The following is a 17,932-nucleotide window of genomic DNA, read 5'->3' on the forward strand; positions in this document are numbered from 1 at the left end:
AGGTGTACATTGCTTTTATATATATCCACCAAATTCTAAAGTTATTGTTGTTAGAATTTTAATTGTTTATGTTTTTATTTTTAACTTAGAAATTTATCAAATGAAATTCATTTAAATAGTTATCATATTACTCATGTCAGAATTTATTGACATTCACATTAAGCGTAATTGTTTGTGTATTGATTCGAATTTAGAGATTTGCACATGTCATACTATAAACATAACTATGTGATATCAAATCACCTCATATGACAAGTTAATTCATATGACTTGCCAATGAATATCTTCATCTATATGATTCAAATATATTAGTAGAGTCAAGATATCTTCTTTTAGATGAATCTCTAATCAATGCACATCCTAACCAATTTCAACATGATATTTCATTTTCTAAGAATATTATGACACATCCTAACCAATAGTAGACTCATTTTAAAACCTATTTTTTTAAGTAAAAATCAAGCTTAAACTTCATAATTCATACTGCAATCAATTTAAATCATCACTCACTTATCCAATTGTTTTAAATTTTCAATAATTTTCATAAATTAACATTTATTTCAAACAAATCCCACCCTGCAAATTTTTTTTGAAACTTGTGATTACGTCACCTTCCCATTTAGATCTTCTAACCTAAAGTTCAATTGAAAGAGAATATGAACTTCTTTTACCTAAAATTCTTTCTCTCCATAACGACCTCCCAAAATCTAAGTAAAAAATGCTATAGATAATCTATGGACCTCAAACAAATTATCCAAACATCATCGAAATTCAATACAAGGTTAATAAGATTAAGAGTAACACTTTTCTCAACTAATTTCTATCTAGATTGATAATAAAATTATAGAAAAAACTAAAAATAAATAAATCTTAAGGGTTAAAAGAAACTTATTTATTTTGAAATTCTGATAAGATAAGATTAATTCCTAATTCATGAGCTATGATTCTCACGGTAAATGAGATTCGGAAAAAAGTAGATTAAAAAAAAGGAAAAGAGTTTAAAAAGGAGAGAGAGAAGAGAGGGGAGTTCTTGGTTCTTGTTTAGTGTTTAAAAAGTAAATTGAACAAATTGCTCATTAGTGTTAAAAATTACGCTTGTAAAAAATAATTGGATAATATTATAATACCAATTGAAGATTCATTGTTTCAAAGAAGAAACAAATTGAAGATTTGACTGTAATGGTGACTAAAATATCATTATTTTAGTCCAGATGAATTAGCTTTAAATAAAATAATACTTGTTAAATTAAACTTGAGATTAAAAACAGGATTATATGGTGACAGATGAGTAATTATCGAAGTTTAATTAAATATATAAAGTCAAAATAAAAAGAATGGCACCTGGGAATTGAAAGGCACACTTCATAATTTAAAACTTTTAAATCGGATTTTAAGAAAACGAAATTTGAATTTATAAATTTTTATTGCTTTTCAAATTTCTCAAAAAGAATTCACAACTAAATTTTATTTACGAGAAATGAAAATTTTAGATTTTGACACTGAATTTAAATCTTAATTTAATCTTCTCAATAATTAGTAAAATATAAAAATATATCCAAAAAGTGATGCAGTAATCAAGCACGTCTCTGTCACATCAAGGAACACCACTAGAGGACTCAACTCAGCCACCGACAGCATCATTTGCTTTTAAAACCTACCATTTCTAACTATCATCTACATAAAAATTAAAATAAATAATTTAATAATTATTTTTTTATTTTCTAAAACCCGAAACAGGTTTTTATTCTTTAAATTTTAAAAAATATTATAATTTCTCAAACTTTAAAAATACAACTTATAATCACCAAATACTAAATTTAAAGGACAAAGTTTGTTTTAGACTCTAATAATAGAAAATAACTATTCTACAACTTTTTTAAGAATACAATCTTATATTATAATAAAAGAATAATTTATATAAATTTCAAGAATATAAAATGGTGTAAAATATAATTAAATTTAAAAGACTGAAATAATCTTAGACTTTTAAAAACTTAAACCATATTACTCTAAAATAGAGGCATTAATCGATTTTCTAAAATCTGGAATATTAAAAATCAATTCATTTTGAACTTTATGAATGTGGTGACAATGACTATAAGAATTATAAATTTAATTGTTTATTACTTTGCTGGTTTCATGAACCACATTATTATTTTGAAGGAGAAAACATGTGTTACTTCTTTTTGTAGTAAATATGTGAGTGTGGGGTTACAGAGCTTATCATGATGAAGACTTTGATGATATCAATTCATGGAGAAAAGATTTGATGCAGCAGTGATGCTTTTTATGATGTTCTTCTACTCTGCAATTCAGTGTACAATGGCTTATCATCTAACATAACTACAATTTAAAATGAAAGCAAAGGTGGCACGTAGTTGAAAGCACACACGTGTATGAGGGACAGAACATAATGGCGGCTACTTACGTTAGTTCTTCCCTTCCCTAGATGCTCTGTCTCGGTATGTATGGTTTCATCTTCCTACTACTGTTATGTCTGCGGATATTTTATTTATCTCTATCAGTTTCTTTGTTTATTTTATTCTATATAAGCCTCACACACTGCACTATTTCTTCACACACTTCTCTTTCTCTCTTTGTTCTCTGTTCGTACAATTTCAGTTCTTTTTCGTCACCATGGCCATGAAACGTGCTGCTTCCTCTGTAACTCGTTCTCTGCTTTCTTCCTCTTCTTCCACCTTCTCCAGAAACCTTCATGTAAGTAGGCTTCCAAATATCTTCATCTTCCTTTTCTCATTTTAATCACTCTTTTTTGTTTAAAATTTTTAGCAGTTCTTCAACTTTGAATTATGCATGACCGTGATTAATATTGTTTTTTCCTTGAGAATAGGCTCCAGCTGAGAGGAAGAAGATTGTGGGAGTGTTCTACAAAGGGAATGAGTATGCTAAACTGAATCCCAATTTTGTGGGATGTGTTGAAGGAGCATTGGGTATTCGTGAGTGGTTGGAATCAAAGGGTCATCAATATATTGTTACTGATGACAAAGAAGGCTCCAATTCTGGTTAGTTTCTTACTATGTTGAAATTATCTAAATTTAGATAATATTATTCTAAGAAAACATGCTCTAAGTAATCTTCCAAACAAGGGTATCAGAATAATCATCATCACAGTAAAATCATGAAAAGATAGGAGAATAGTTCTAAATGGTTGTGTTTGTGTGTTACCTTGATGCAGAACTTGATAAACACCTACCTGATGCACATGTCCTCATTTCCACTCCATTTCATCCTGCGTATGTCACTGCTGAAAGAATAAAGAAGGCCAAGAATCTAGAACTGCTTTTGACTGCTGGCATTGGTTCTGATCATGTTGATCTCAAGGCTGCGGCTGAAGCTGGTTTAACAGTGGCAGAGATAACTGGAAGCAATGTGGTGTCGGTTGCTGAGGATGAACTCCTGAGAATCCTTGTTCTAGTGAGGAATTTCTTGCCAGGGTACCATCAAGCTGTTAATGGGGAATGGAATGTTGCTGGCATTGCACACAGAGCTTATGATCTTGAAGGCAAGACAATAGGAACTGTTGGTGCTGGACGAATTGGGAAGCTTTTACTGCAGAGGTTGAAGCCTTTTAACTGTAATCTTTTGTACTATGATCGCCTCAAGATGAATCCTGAATTGGAGAAAGAGATTGGAGCAAAGTTTGAGGAGGATCTTGATGCAATGCTTCCTAAGTGTGATGTAATTGTTATCAACATGCCTCTCACTGAGCAGACAAGGTATATATACTTAGTATCTATATCAGTCAAAATTCTCATTTTATTTTACACTTGAAATCTCATGGTATGCATAATCTAACTCTCAGAAGGGATTAATTGATAAGTAAAAGAACTTAAGAATGATAGGTGTTTTGGTTTGCATTATGCACTATGCATAAGTATATTCCATGGTTTGTGTTGTATAAGTTATGCATTAATATTCAGATTCTTTGAGCCTAGAGATGAGTAGTGACCAAAGGTTATTGTGTTTCAGAGGATTATTTGACAAGAACAGAATTGCTAAGTGCAAGAAAGGTGTGGTGATTGTTAACAATGCTCGAGGGGCAATTATGGACACACAGGCAATTGCTGATGCATGCACTAGTGGCCATGTTGCAGGTAATTCTAGAACCAATTCACAGAAAGTTGTTTCCACCACCAAAACATGAAACTAAGGATGATTACTTATGATGCATGTGTTCATAACAGCAATTGATGATTCTCTCAACATCTGACATTCTGAAATGCAACCAACTAATGATTTTGTGATGAACAATTGATATTTGTGTAGGTTATGGTGGGGATGTTTGGCCTGTACAACCAGCTCCAAAGGATCATCCATGGCGGTTCATGCCAAACCATGCCATGACTCCTCATATTTCTGGGACCACCATAGATGCACAGGTATTATGAGTTTTGATAGTACTTAGGTTGTTTGTTTCACTCTGTGTAACACTAATGTTCATAATAATGAAACTTGTGCAGTTACGTTATGCTGCTGGTGTGAAAGACATGTTGGATAGGCACTTCAGGGGTGAAGATTTTCCAGAACAAAACTACATTGTGAAGGAGGGTCAACTTGCACCCCAATATCGTTGAAGAATCAATTCAGTGTTAGAAACTTCCATTTTCAAGGCCAACAAATGAGCAAATAAACATCTAATGGGAACTTTAATGATATCAAGTACTTGCTTTGTAGAATTTGAACTAAATCTTATTAAGAAATAAAATACTCCATGATCCATTTTATGGAGTCTTTGTACTACTTATCATGCAAGAAAATTATAATGTAAGGTTGAGAAATTTATGTGCAAAGTATTTTGATTTTATATTTTAGATTTTAGATTTTAAAGTGAAGTAAAAATTATTAAGTGGTGTAATTGGGAAGCCATTCAAATAAACATTAAAATTTGAATTTAATTAAGATCAAGAGATGAGCAATTGCATCATTTATAGCATTAAAAGATAAAATCAAATCACTAAAACTAAAGAGCAAGTAATCAATGTACATAATGGATTATAAAAGAGTTTGATAAATTAAAACTTCAATCCAACAAAATTGAAGATCAGAAGCTCATAGTGGTGAGAGCAACCTCAAGCATAAGATCAAGAACAAAAAATGCTGAAAAAAATAAAAATATTTTTTTTACAACTTATTATAATAATAATATTTTAAATTAAAAAATAAAACAAATATAACACAAATGTTAATTCTAGAAATCTTCTATTTCTTTCCTATTCTTTTTTTATTTGCTAGTTTGAAAAAAATGGTATAACTTCAAATTTCTAATTTAGCTTTGGATAATTGTCTTTATCCAATTTCATCCATAATTTTGCATAGTAGATTTCCAAATGTAATAAATTAATTTTTGTTTTTTTTCACTCCTTTAAAAATTTTACTCTCATACCACAATCAAAATATTTAGTATCAAGCACAAAAACTAACCATTCTAATATCTAACATATTTTTTTATTTTTTTTTACTTTCAAACTAAACAAAACTTTAAGAAAATTAATTTAAAATCACATATTTTCTAAAACAAATATGATAAGGACAAATAACTAGGGTTGAACCTTGGGAAGATAAGGGAGAAAGTACAAAGATAAGAGAAAAATAAAATAGTGGCACGTGGGAATGTAAGAGGCACACGTGTGTAACAGTGAACAAATTGAGAAAGAAAGCGAACAGGCATAGAGAGAGTCGAGCAAAGGTCGCAACTGGTGATTGCTTCATCCCTTCCCAACTTCTAACCTTTTTACTCTTTCATCTTCCATTTTCTTCTTCTTTTCTTCTTATTCTTATTTATTTTATTATTATAATAATAATTAGTTGCAATTTTAATCTTATTTTGGTGAATCGAATTTTCACAGACAAATCACCATGGCTATGAAACGTGCTGCGGCTTCCTCTGCGTTTCGCTCTCTGCTTTCTTCCACCTTCTTCCGAAACCTTCATGTAAGTCGGATTAATTTTTATCTCTGATGCACGTGATTCTGCGTTAAGTGTGTTGTTTTGGCATTTTTGTTCTTGTTCTTGCATAGATGGAGGTGAGATCTGGCTTTGTTGTTGTTTGTGTGTGTTGCATGCGTGATCCGTCACCATCACGTGATGCTAAAGTTTGTTTCTCACTCTGCTATGTGCGTTTCTGATCACTTCCCTTGTCATCTTTGTGCTCGATGGATTTTTCCACAGTCGCCACGAATAGTTTTTGAGAAATATTTTCTCTGTTCATCATTTTCTTAGTTTTGGAATATTATATATATATAATATATATATATATATATTAAATATTAAAATTAATTTAATTAAATAAAAAATTATATGCTTTTTTAGATGATATAAGTATATAGTAATATTATAATTTAAAGAATAATACTTATTAATTAAATTTTAATTATTAATTATTAATAATAATTAAGTCATTTAATATATCTTAAATTATATAATTAATGATATTAATTAATTAGTTAATTAAATTTATTTTTTTAAAACTGCACATATTTTTAAATGTGAAAAACTGATTGTATGAGATGAGTCTCTCCTGTACTTGATTGTTGTATTTGGTGGACCAGAGACCAAGAACAACAAGGATTGACATCATTTGTAGCCCCACCTCTTCTCATCTAGATGTTAAAATAAATAACTTTTATATTTTAGGAAAATTAGATTACAACAAAGTAGAAAAGGAAGATAGAAAGTAGTTTGATCATTTTTTGAAGTTTACATTATCATGCAACTTTTACTGAAATTTTTTTATATTCTCAACCCACTAATAAAATAAATATTTAAAATAGGAAATTAATTAAAAATAATGTAAAACTTTGGAAAATTATGGGTAAAAAACAGATAATATAAAGACAAAAATAAAGGGGTCCAAACCAAGAATTATAGTGTGACAAAGTCGGTAAAAAATTTATTAAATAAAAAGATGAATTCCCATATTTTTGTACTTTTTAATAAATATCACTCAATAACAGTTGTATTAATTAAAGATATTATTCTCATTTGTCTTGATTATCTATGTCAGCAATTTTAATTTTGTTGATGTATTTTGCTGAGGCCAAGCTGAAACTTGTTCATCATGCAGAGGCCTAGACACCGTGTATGATCTACGTGTCTTAACCAAGCAACCCCACTTTTCTATATAATACACTCTTCTCTTCTCTCTCACACACACCAGCAGCAAATCTTTCACTTGCATCTCTTCTTAGTTCTCCCTTGCATCATTTGTTTGTTATCCTGTTTTAAACTTCTCTCTCAACCATGAGTGATAACACACAAGAATACCTTGTTCAAGTCCACACAACAACAACTCAAAATACCATTGTTACCCCACTCGAAGAAGTTGTTACCCCACTCGACAACACATCCTCAAAAAATGTGTGTTAGTGAATGTTTAATTATTTATGCTGCTGACCACGATTAATTTTGCTCATGCAACACCATGATTAATATTGCATTCTTCAACTCTGTTTATGCATGATTGTGATTCATTTGTTTATTTTTCCCTGTGATTGAGAATAGGTGTCTGGTGAAGGGCGCAAGGTTGTCAGTGAAAAGAAGAAGATTGTGGGGGTGTTCTACAAAGGGAATGAGTATGCAAAACTGAATCCTGATTTTGTGGGGTGTGTCGAAGGAGCATTGGGTATACGCGAGTGGCTGGAATCGCAGGGTCATCAGTATATTGTCACTGATGACAAAGAAGGACCAGATTCTGGTTAATAACTTGCTTACTCGATTCAAGTTTATATAATATTATCTATCTTGAAATTTGAGTATAGGTTAATGAATTAGTCCTGGCCAATTTCCATATAACAAGTTATTAATTTCTTTTTTATTAAAATGTGGTTATGTATCAGTGAAGATAAGTAGGTCTCATAATTTTTTCTCAAACATCATGGTAATCAACACCATAATATCATGGAAGGTAGATCTAGTTATCTCTTCAAGTTTTTAATTGGTTGAACTCATGGCTATTTGTTGTTTTTCTGTTGTAGAACTTGAGAGAAATCTTCCTGATGCACATGTTGTCATATCTACTCCATTTCACCCTGCCTATGTCACTGCTGAAAGAATAAAGAAAGCAAAAAATTTAGAGCTGCTTTTGACTGCTGGCATTGGTTCAGATCACATTGATCTCAAGGCTGCATCTGCAGCTGGTATAACTGTGGCAGAGGTCACTGGAAGCAATGTGGTGTCAGTTGCTGAGGATGAACTCATGAGAATCCTAATTCTAATTAGGAATTTCCTTCCAGGGTACCATCAGTCTGTTAATGGGGAATGGAATGTTGCTGGCATTGCTCACCGAGCTTATGATCTTGAAGGCAAGACAGTAGGAACCGTAGGTGCGGGACGAATTGGGAAACTTTTACTCCAAAGGTTGAAACCTTTCAACTGTAATCTTCTGTATTTTGATCGAATTAGGATGGATCCTGGATTAGAGAAAGAGATTGGAGCAAATTTTGAGGAGGACCTTGATGCCATGCTTCCAAAGTGTGATGTTATTGTTATCAACACGCCTCTTACTGAGCAGACAAGGTATACTCTCAATATCTCAGTCAATACAAAAAATCATTTCATTCTTGAAGTTTCAAGCCATGTATTAATTTCCAAAGCTTTTATGATAAGAATTTATCACAATAAATTAATTCATAATCCAACTTAGTAATGACAAATATTTGGTTTATATAAAGTATATGTATATTGCATGCTAACATAAGTTCTGTATGAATATTGAAATTCTTTAAGCATTTTATAGTGAGGAGTAGTGACCAATGTTTTTTGTGATACAGGGGATTGTTTGACAAAGATAAAATTTCCAAGTGCAAGAAAGGTGTCTTGATTGTTAACAATGCTAGAGGGGCTATTATGGATACCCAAGCAGTTGCTGATGCTTGCTCAAATGGCCATGTGGCAGGTAATTCTAAAACCAGCTCACAAAAAATTGTTTACACTAGCTAAACATGAAAAATAGTACTGTAAGTTGATGATATTTTTACACATTCATGGTTCTAATATGTGTATATAATATCAAAATATCAACTGCTGATTTTTTTACCAAAACCAAAAGTACTATGTTACTCTGGAAAATGGAAAGTAAGCTGTTCTGTTATGTCTCTAAGTGACAACTTCTGGAGATAGTTATTCATGACAATACTATCTGAGAATAGACAATTTAGACTGTGGTTGGTTATTATTCCTTGTTGAATTGTCCTTGCTAATTAAACTTTCAACCTCTTTCCAAATATCTTAATTGTATAGGTTACAGTGGTGATGTTTGGTTCCCACAACCAGCTCCAAAGGATCATCCATGGCGCTACATGCCAAACCATGCCATGACTCCTCATGTTTCTGGCACTACCATAGATGCACAGGTATTTTAACTTTTGTCTATAGCATTAGCTTATCCTTTTGTGTCTAAGTCTGAGTTCTTTCACTTCGATAACCCTAAATGATAATAAACCAAACTTGTTCAGTTACGTTATGCTGCTGGTGTGAAAGACATGCTTGATAGGCACTTTAGGGGTGAAGACTTCCCAGAACAGAACTACATTGTGAAGGAGGGTCAACTTGCAAGCCAATATAGGTGAAGGGTATCAATGTGTTCTTAGAAACTTTCATTTCTAAGGCTATAATGGAAGAACAGAGAAAAATAAAGATTTAGAGGGCACTCTAATTTTGCTATGTACTTGTTTTGTTGAATGTACTTGTTTTGTTGAATGAGAACTCCTTTAGTTAATCTCAGAAATAAAATTGTAAGGACTCTATGTTCCATGCATGGATCTTGTGTTTTTGGAATTTAAATGTATTACTTGAAATTAGGACTTATTTGCATGATCTACACATGAGAGGATGCAATAGAACCAAAATTCTAGTTGTCTTTTATGTTTATTTTTTATTATCTTAAACTTAATTTTTTTACTATATTTTTGTTTTGAAGTTTCAAATAAGCTTTTAAATATACTCTCAGGCTTTACCGGTCAAAATCATTAATTATAAAACATCAGTATGACAAAAATAGACATAGAGAGAATTATCATTATAATTAACTACGGGAACACAGGCACTCACGTGCCTTTTTATCCGCATTTTTTATTTTTATATAATTGTGAGTGCCTTTTTATCCGCATTTTTTATTTTTATATAATTATTGAGTGTCTCTGTATTCGCATTTTTTATTTTTATATAATTATGTTTAATAGTAAAATTGAATAAATAATATTATTATTTACACATTATTAGTAAAAGTGAAAATAAAATACAAAATAATTCAGAGCAAATATCATTCACCTTTTTCACCCTCTCTTTCAACATTACTGTTAATTTTATTACTTCTATTCTCATTGCTAACATGAACCAATATTTTAGAATGAAGTTCCATTTAACCAAAAGTTTGGTCTTCTCATCTTCTTTATTATTTCCAATGGACAAATGCACACTCATCACCATGTGATTGTAAAATAATAATCCAAAAATATATAGGAACACACAATTCTCCAAAGGAGACTCAAGGCAAAACCCCTTTAATGGAAAAAAACAATGCCCAAAGAATCATTATTGTTGTTGTTTTGTTGAGTTTCTTTACACCAGAGACTCTTAAAAGTATCTACCTTTTTCGACCGTGTAACTCTTGCACCCTGTGAAGGCAAAATGGGAGCACTTCAATTCTGAAAACACAAATGTCCTCATCTGGAGTAAAGTGTCACCATTCATTGGTTTATGATTTTTCCACATTCCCATGAGTCTTTGACCTTGGTCTTTGTAACATGGATAGGAAAAATTGACTCTGGGGAGATAAGGGAGTGAAACACCAATGATTAATTTGAGAGAGTTATAAATGTTCACGAAACAAAAAATGGAGAATCTTTTTAATGGAATGGTTTTGGTAATTATTATAAGAAACACAAAACAATAATTATATACATACTTACGAATTTGCAAGAGTCAACTGTGTAGAAGTCATTGAAAAACACTACTTACTGGTAGATTTGATTTCGTGGTTCTTGAAAAACTAATATTTTGAATAAGAAAATAGAAAACGAAAAAGATATTTGATGGGTTTATAAAGCCTTCAGTTTAGATTTAAATTTAAAATTTTAAAAATTTTAAAAATTTTGAAATTTGAAAATTCTGAAATATGAAAATTTTGAAAATTTAAAATTTAAAGATTTTTTGGGTTTAAAAAATTTAAATTTTTTGAAAATTTAAGAATTTTTAAAATTTAAAATTTTTTGAAGTGTTTTTAATTTAGGGTTTGAAATTTTGAAAAATTGAAATTTTTTGAAATTTAAAAATTTCGCAAATTTAAAATTTTGAAAATTTAAAATTTTGAAAAGTTTCAAATTTAAAAAGTTTGAAAAAATTTGAAACCTGAAGGATTTTACACAGTGGCAGCAGTTTCTAAATGGAATCCTTGTAATTGAAAACCAACTACCATTATGAATCCACTCTGCCACAATTCTACACCGGTGGCCCATCGAACAACTCTCTCCTTGCCTATGTCTGCGGTGAGTCAATCAAAATCGCCGACTTCGTTACTACCGTCATCCGTTCCACACTCGATGTTGAGTTGGAATCCATTACCGCCATGGCACTGAACCTGACAATTGCAGCGGTACGTTCTTTCCCTTTCAATGTTTTATGTATTAGCACAATAAGAATAATATTATTATCAATAAATAAAACATAAAAAATAAAAAATAAAAGTAAATTCATACAATGCAATTTCATCTTCTATTTTATAATTGAAAGATTACTGGTTGGGTTCCTGGGTTCGTGGTCATATTTTGAATATGAATTTGAATATGAAGACGAAAAGATCGTTTGATGAGAGAAAATAATGGGAGAAAAAGATATGTTTAGTTTTGATTTTTAAAAATAATGTTATCTCTTCTGTTATATATTTCTGTTATACATTTAAAACTGTTAAAAAAATGAAATAATATATTTTTAATTTTTTAAAATAATGAAATAAAATATAAATCTAAGAATAAAATTAAAATAATATTATATGACAGTTAGAGGGGGAATCCCCTTTATATATAGGTATAGATATTATTAAATAAATTATAAATTGATGTTTGATACTGTATTTTTATGATATTGCTATAAATCGTTCTCTTTTTTTTTTCAATTTTATTTCATAATGCTAATCAAGTGGATTATATTTAAATTTATATTGGCGAACAAATATTTAGTAGTATATTTTTTTTAAATTCGTAATTTGGGTTATGAATTTTTTAACTATCTCTTAGTTTTTAATTATAATTATAATTAACATTATTAATTATTAATTATTAATTTTTAGTTATATAACTAATTAGTTGTGTTTGAAACGATAATTTGAAAACTAAATTAATATATAATCTCATTAAAAAATGAAAGATTAAAAATATTTTTAAACATTATTAAACTAAATTTGGTTGTAAATCTTTATAGTTGTTATTATTTTGAATCGTGTAACAAAAAAAAGTGAGTATCATGCTTACAAAAAGTCGAAAAACACTTTTCAAACTCTTATATTTAAAAGAACTAACTGAATTTAAATAAGTTTTAAATGAAAACAATGTAAGCTTAATCCATGTCTCCATGCACTTTTAAATAATAATATAGTCTTAAAAAATTATAAATAATAATGAATGATATATATATATATATATTTTTTTTCTAATTTATTTTAAAGTAAATTAATATATTTATCAAAAGGACCATTCCATCAACTTTGTTCTCGTTTATAAGTTCTCTAACATAACAAATGTGAACTATTTTTATTTTGTTTAATTATTTTTTTTTCTAAAATGGGCCAATTTTAATTAATACATTTTAAGAAAATCATGAAATAGAAACCAATTTTTAGATACAAAATAATTAGTTACAATAGTAACTAAATTAGAGACCATTTTATAAACTAAATAAAAAATTGGTTTTTAAATTAGTTTCTATTATTGTTAAATAATTTAGGATTTAGGGTTTTTAAATTAGTTCCTAATTGGTATGTAACTAGCAACCAAGGTTTTAGAGACCAAATTTAGAAACTAAATAATTGGTTTCTATTTCATGATTTTCTTGTAGTGATATGCAAATGCATTTGATACCATCACTATTATTTTATATATATATATATATATATATATATATATATATATATATATTAATAACAGTAATATTTAATTTGATACCATCACTATTATTTATATATATATATATATATTAATAACAGTAATATTTAAAATATATATATGATAATTATAAATAATTCATATTTAATAATTGAGAATTTGGATTTTATATATAAAAATAAATGTAGTATTTAAAAAAAAATGATGTATCTATTTTGTTATTTATATGCCTCAATAAATTTTAAAACATCCAAATCGAGGTGTTCATGACTAGCTACCACATTTTCTCATTGCACCAAACTTAATCCATATCTCCATTTCATTACTATAACTATACAAACACCGAAATCTAAGGCATAATCTATGAAATGGATGGTCATTATTATTCCAGCAGTGATAATTGTTGCTGTGTAATAATTGTGTATAATCGCCTACATTTAAGAAATAATTTAAATATTAGTAAAATGATGTTCTATTATTTATATTAATGTAAAATTAAATGATCATTGTCCAATTAGAATCTAAAGAAAGGAAAATACGTTTGAGAAGGAGAATTGAGAAATAAGGAGGTCACATAAGTATAAAGCTGGAATTAAGAGAAAGACATAATATGGAATTTAAAGAAATTAAGTTATCAAATTGTAAGAATTTATAATAATAGGAGAAATTAAAATGTGAATTTACAGTTTTAGTATTCAATTTAAATTAATTAAAATGAAAATAAATTTTTATCAACTGGTATTAAACCGTAAACATGAAATTAGCTTTTTAAAATGTCTATAGTATTTTATATCAAATTTGCAAAAAATTATGATATATATTACAATTTTCTTTTCTCACTAATTTTTATTTATTTATTTTTAAGTACTCCTTTTACTTACTATATTGATATTCTTTACTCAATTATTATTTTCCTTAATTTTTTCATATTTTAATTTTTAATAATTTTAATATAGGAAGTTTTTTTTTTTAATTATATCAAATATTAAGTAAAAAAATAATACTGCTTCAATTCAATTTTAACCCTTTTATCAATTTACTAATTAAATCCTTTAAATTACATTTACTCAACTTTATCATCAATAAAATTCACTTTAACCCTTACACATTTAAATAACTTTATCATTTTATTAAATTAAAATTTAATATCTATATTAACATTTTATATTTAAAGTTTACAAAAATAATATTATTTATCCAATAAATATTTCATTAATCATTATATATGGTTATAGAAAACAAAGAGAAGTCTTTATATATGTTTTATATTTTTGTAAATGTAAAAATATTGATGAAGGAAGATGAATGAAAAGACATAAATATGTTATTAATTAGTGATGGAAAATGAACTATGATAAATTTAAGATTGAAATTCTCATTCCTCTCTTACAGTCATCATTCATGGTGGAGATGAAACGAAATAGTCCCAAATTGGGAAGTTGAATCCTATCATGTCCTGTTTTGTACACTCTTGAATATCTTGGATCCTTTGGAACTTCACATGTTTTGTATGCTCTCTCATCCACATACACCACATTGTGCAATGAACTATTGTAATTGAATACTGCAATCACAATAACAATATCATTTGTTTGTAATATGTTTTTCCTTTATAAAAATTCTCAATATTATGCATATTATTCACATTTAAGTTAAGATTTTAAGTTAAGTTAGAGTAACACCTCAGATAATAATAATCTTCTCCAAATAATATGAATAACATTAAGAATATAATAAATTACTTACATAAATTTTAATTTTAAAATACAATACCATATCAACTAAGAATATTTAATAATTTTAAATTAAAATAAAATGAGAATTTCAAGTTAATTCTAGTATTTTAGTTAAAATGAAGACAAATTAGAATATATTCAACCAAGAAAATATATTTGTATATAAAATATGAAATTTTAAGTGTTTAGGGAGAGTTTATACAAAATTAAATGTTCTTTAAAAATAATAACATATACAATAAACTACGTCAAAACCATTTTAAATACAAATATTTACAATAATTTACATATTTATAATTTTTAATGAAGTGTATATGTAGGGTAAAAAATTGTAATAATATAAAACACTAGTACATTTGTATTTGTGTCTTGAGACTCATTAAGAAAAATCAAGTAAATTATTAGTAAAGTTTGATGAATTTAACTAATCTATCATATTGCAAGAGAAACTTTAGATGAAATAATAATTTTAATAAACTCTTTAAAAATGAATTATGTAACAAATAAAATTGATAAATAAATACTGATATAATATAGAGAGAAAAAACACTAACCAAGCACATCACCACCAAAAATGGTCTTGTGATTAGGCCAATCAGTGACATTAAAGGTCCAACAAATCTTCTCTGAGCATGAACCATCTGCTTTTCCAACAACATAGGTTCTTGCATCAACCATATCAGAAAAAACCACCAACATGCCTAAAACCACCATCACTGCAACAACTTCTTTTCTCTCTGCCATTTTTTCAGATATGTTATGAACAACACAAGTTCAAGAGTTTTTATAGTTGCAGAGACTCAACTGTGGTGATGTTTGAATGTTTGAATATATTCTCAACATTAAATAATTGGTTTGAGTAATGTTATTCATAAACATGGCTATTCAAATTCATCAATGTAAATAAATATTTCTTCCAGTTTTTTTTTTTTTACTCCCATCCGTTTTAATCAATCAATAGTAATAATCATACATATTAACTGCAGTTTTTAGTAATAATGGTAATTAAAAAATTATAAGAATAATTGATGATATCTTAACTTTTTTCTTTCTATTTTATTCTCAAATTAAATTAATATATTTATCAAAAGGGCCAGTCCATCATCTTTGTTCTCATTTATAAGTTCTCTAATATAACAAATGTGAACTATTTTTTTTTTAATTATTATTATTTTTTCTAAAATGGACCAATATAAATAAATATATTAATAACAGTGACATTTTAAAAAAATATATACGGTAATTTATAAATAATTCATATTGAATAATTGTGGATTCGGATTATATATATATAAAAAAGTATTATTTAAAAAAATGTAGTATTTAAAAAAATGATGTATTTATTGCTATTTGTATGCCTTAATAAATTTTAAATTGCATTCATTGCGGGATGGAGAGAACAATATTGGTTTTTTGTTTACAAGATTTATTGTTTCTGTTTTTAAAGTGTAAAATAAAATAATATTAATTATATTTTTGTTAATTCCTTTTTTATTTTAATTTATATAGAGAGATACAATAACTATTCGGATATAAGAAAATCTTATTACAATTCTTCATTTTAATTTAAATATCTAAAATACAAATAAAAACGAACAAAGTAGTTAAAACAAAACTTGATTCATTCTATTCATAAAGATAACTAATAAAATTTATTTAATGAAAATAAATACTCCTTCCTTCGTTTTTTTTTTTAATCTTTTTTACTCCCTTTGTAATATTAAATAGATTTAATTAAGTTTTAATATTTTTCATAACTTAAATATTTTTAATTAAGTTTTTATTAAATATAATAATATTAAATAGACTTAATTAGGTGTTAATGTCTTTCATAAATATAAATATTTTCAGTTAAATTTCTATTAAATTTGATTGATTTATCAAATATTCAAAAAATTATATTTGTCAATTGAGTAATTTACTTTTTTTATGATGTGACTATTATTTTGGTGGTATATAATTATGTTATATTATTCATTAATCTTACTTAGATGTCTCTAAGTATAAAGAAATGTAAGATTTTGTGGTTGTATAGTAGATAATGACATTGTTAATGTAAAATAAGAAGTAATTTTTATTGTTTTTATTCAAAAATGTGTTGGACAACTATTTAGTCGTGCTTCCAATGACTTTCACATTATAATGATCGATAAATTTTTATTGTCATCACCATTTTAGGTGACAGGTTATCATACACTATAAGAAAATTTAAAAAACAATCAAATTTAGGGATAAAAAATAATTAATCACTATATTGATTAATTTAGATACTATTTTATAGACTACAAAATTATTGGTATCAAAAGTGATTTTTATTATTAATAAAATATAAAATAGTTTCTAAATTGGTTACTAAATTAGCTAACTAGGTTTTACCAACTAATATTTTAGATTTTAAATTAGTTTCTAAAAAACTAACAAAGACTAATTTAGAATGTAAAGTAATTAATAGTTAAAACCTTTGTAGCGGATAGTTAAATACTAATTTAAATATGCAAGTACGGCCAGTTTTAATATTTCATGTGGTTGTGATTATCATAATAGTCTAAAAATGTATATTTGATTAGGTTAGTATGTGGTGTAATGTTTACTCTATAAGGGTTGGAACACAGACATCCCTAAAATGTCTTATTTTATTTTATTTATTATTAAAAAACTTTATAAATTTTTATTAATAATATAAATTACTTTAAATATCAATAATTTTTTTAGTTCATAAAATTATTTTTAATTATTTTTGTCTCTAAAATTAATTTATATTTAATGATTAGCCTAAACCATAAACCCTAAGATAACAATCATGCATACTAAGATAACAATCATGGCAACAAGAGACAAATTAAACTATACGAACTCAATGATTCATTATTATTATTTTATTAATTTTAATTATAATAATTACTATTACTAATTAGAGTAAAAATATTAATTACTAATTATCAATTATAATTGTCATTCTTATAATTATTTTATTATTAGTATTACCACTATTATAACTAATTAGTGTTATTATAAATAATACTCAGATTAGGTTTTGTAACCCATATTTAGTGTATACTTTATTTTTTATATTTTATTTTG

General features: G+C 27.3%; 2 protein-coding genes and 1 pseudogene across 3 annotated transcripts; 2 read left to right on the top strand and 1 right to left on the bottom strand.

The window, feature by feature from the left end:
- Window positions 1-2,314: 2,314 nt before the first annotated feature.
- LOC137836754 (formate dehydrogenase, mitochondrial-like) lies at window positions 2,315-4,811 on the top strand. Its single transcript, XM_090301775.1, has 7 exons — window positions 2,315-2,462; window positions 2,623-2,718; window positions 2,852-3,023; window positions 3,197-3,737; window positions 3,991-4,115; window positions 4,288-4,400; window positions 4,482-4,811. Exons 2-7 carry the CDS (start codon window positions 2,638-2,640, stop codon window positions 4,593-4,595), a joined length of 1,146 nt encoding a protein of 381 aa, XP_090157901.1. The 5' UTR covers window positions 2,315-2,462; window positions 2,623-2,637; the 3' UTR covers window positions 4,596-4,811.
- Window positions 4,812-5,566: 755 nt separating this feature from the next.
- On the top strand, window positions 5,567-9,825 carry LOC137836755 (formate dehydrogenase 1, mitochondrial). 2 transcript variants are annotated; one of them, XM_068645478.2, is made up of 7 exons: window positions 5,567-5,717; window positions 5,868-5,952; window positions 7,522-7,714; window positions 7,995-8,535; window positions 8,790-8,914; window positions 9,259-9,371; window positions 9,474-9,825. In XM_068645478.2, the coding sequence occupies exons 2-7, from the start codon at window positions 5,878-5,880 to the stop codon at window positions 9,585-9,587; spliced, it is 1,161 nt and encodes a 386-aa protein (XP_068501579.2). In that variant the 5' UTR covers window positions 5,567-5,717; window positions 5,868-5,877; the 3' UTR covers window positions 9,588-9,825. The 2 variants fall into 2 exon arrangements, with proteins under 2 accessions (XP_068501579.2, XP_068501578.1); XM_068645477.2 differs by lacking the exons at window positions 5,567-5,717; window positions 5,868-5,952 and adding an exon at window positions 7,076-7,377.
- Window positions 9,826-14,464: 4,639 nt separating this feature from the next.
- Window positions 14,465-15,572, bottom strand: LOC137836577 (basic blue protein pseudogene; annotated as a pseudogene).
- Between the last annotated feature and the right edge of the window lie 2,360 nt (window positions 15,573-17,932).

Source organism: Phaseolus vulgaris, chromosome 4 (genome assembly GCF_051622355.1).
Source record: "Phaseolus vulgaris cultivar YP4 chromosome 4, ASM5162235v1, whole genome shotgun sequence".
Taxonomy (NCBI): Eukaryota; Viridiplantae; Streptophyta; class Magnoliopsida; order Fabales; family Fabaceae; genus Phaseolus; species Phaseolus vulgaris.

Coding starts and splice junctions, on each gene's coding strand:
- LOC137836754 (XM_090301775.1), top strand. CDS start 2,638: ATGGCCATGAAACGTGCTGCTTCCTCTGTAACTCGTTCTCTGCTTTCT. Junction 4,116..4,287: donor CACTAGTGGCCATGTTGCAG/GTAATTCTAGAA, acceptor ATATTTGTGTAG/GTTATGGTGGGGATGTTTGG. Junction 4,401..4,481: donor GGACCACCATAGATGCACAG/GTATTATGAGTT, acceptor AAACTTGTGCAG/TTACGTTATGCTGCTGGTGT.
- LOC137836755 (XM_068645477.2), top strand. CDS start 7,261: ATGAGTGATAACACACAAGAATACCTTGTTCAAGTCCACACAACAACA. Junction 7,378..7,521: donor ACAACACATCCTCAAAAAAT/GTGTGTTAGTGA, acceptor GATTGAGAATAG/GTGTCTGGTGAAGGGCGCAA. Junction 8,536..8,789: donor CCTCTTACTGAGCAGACAAG/GTATACTCTCAA, acceptor TTTGTGATACAG/GGGATTGTTTGACAAAGATA.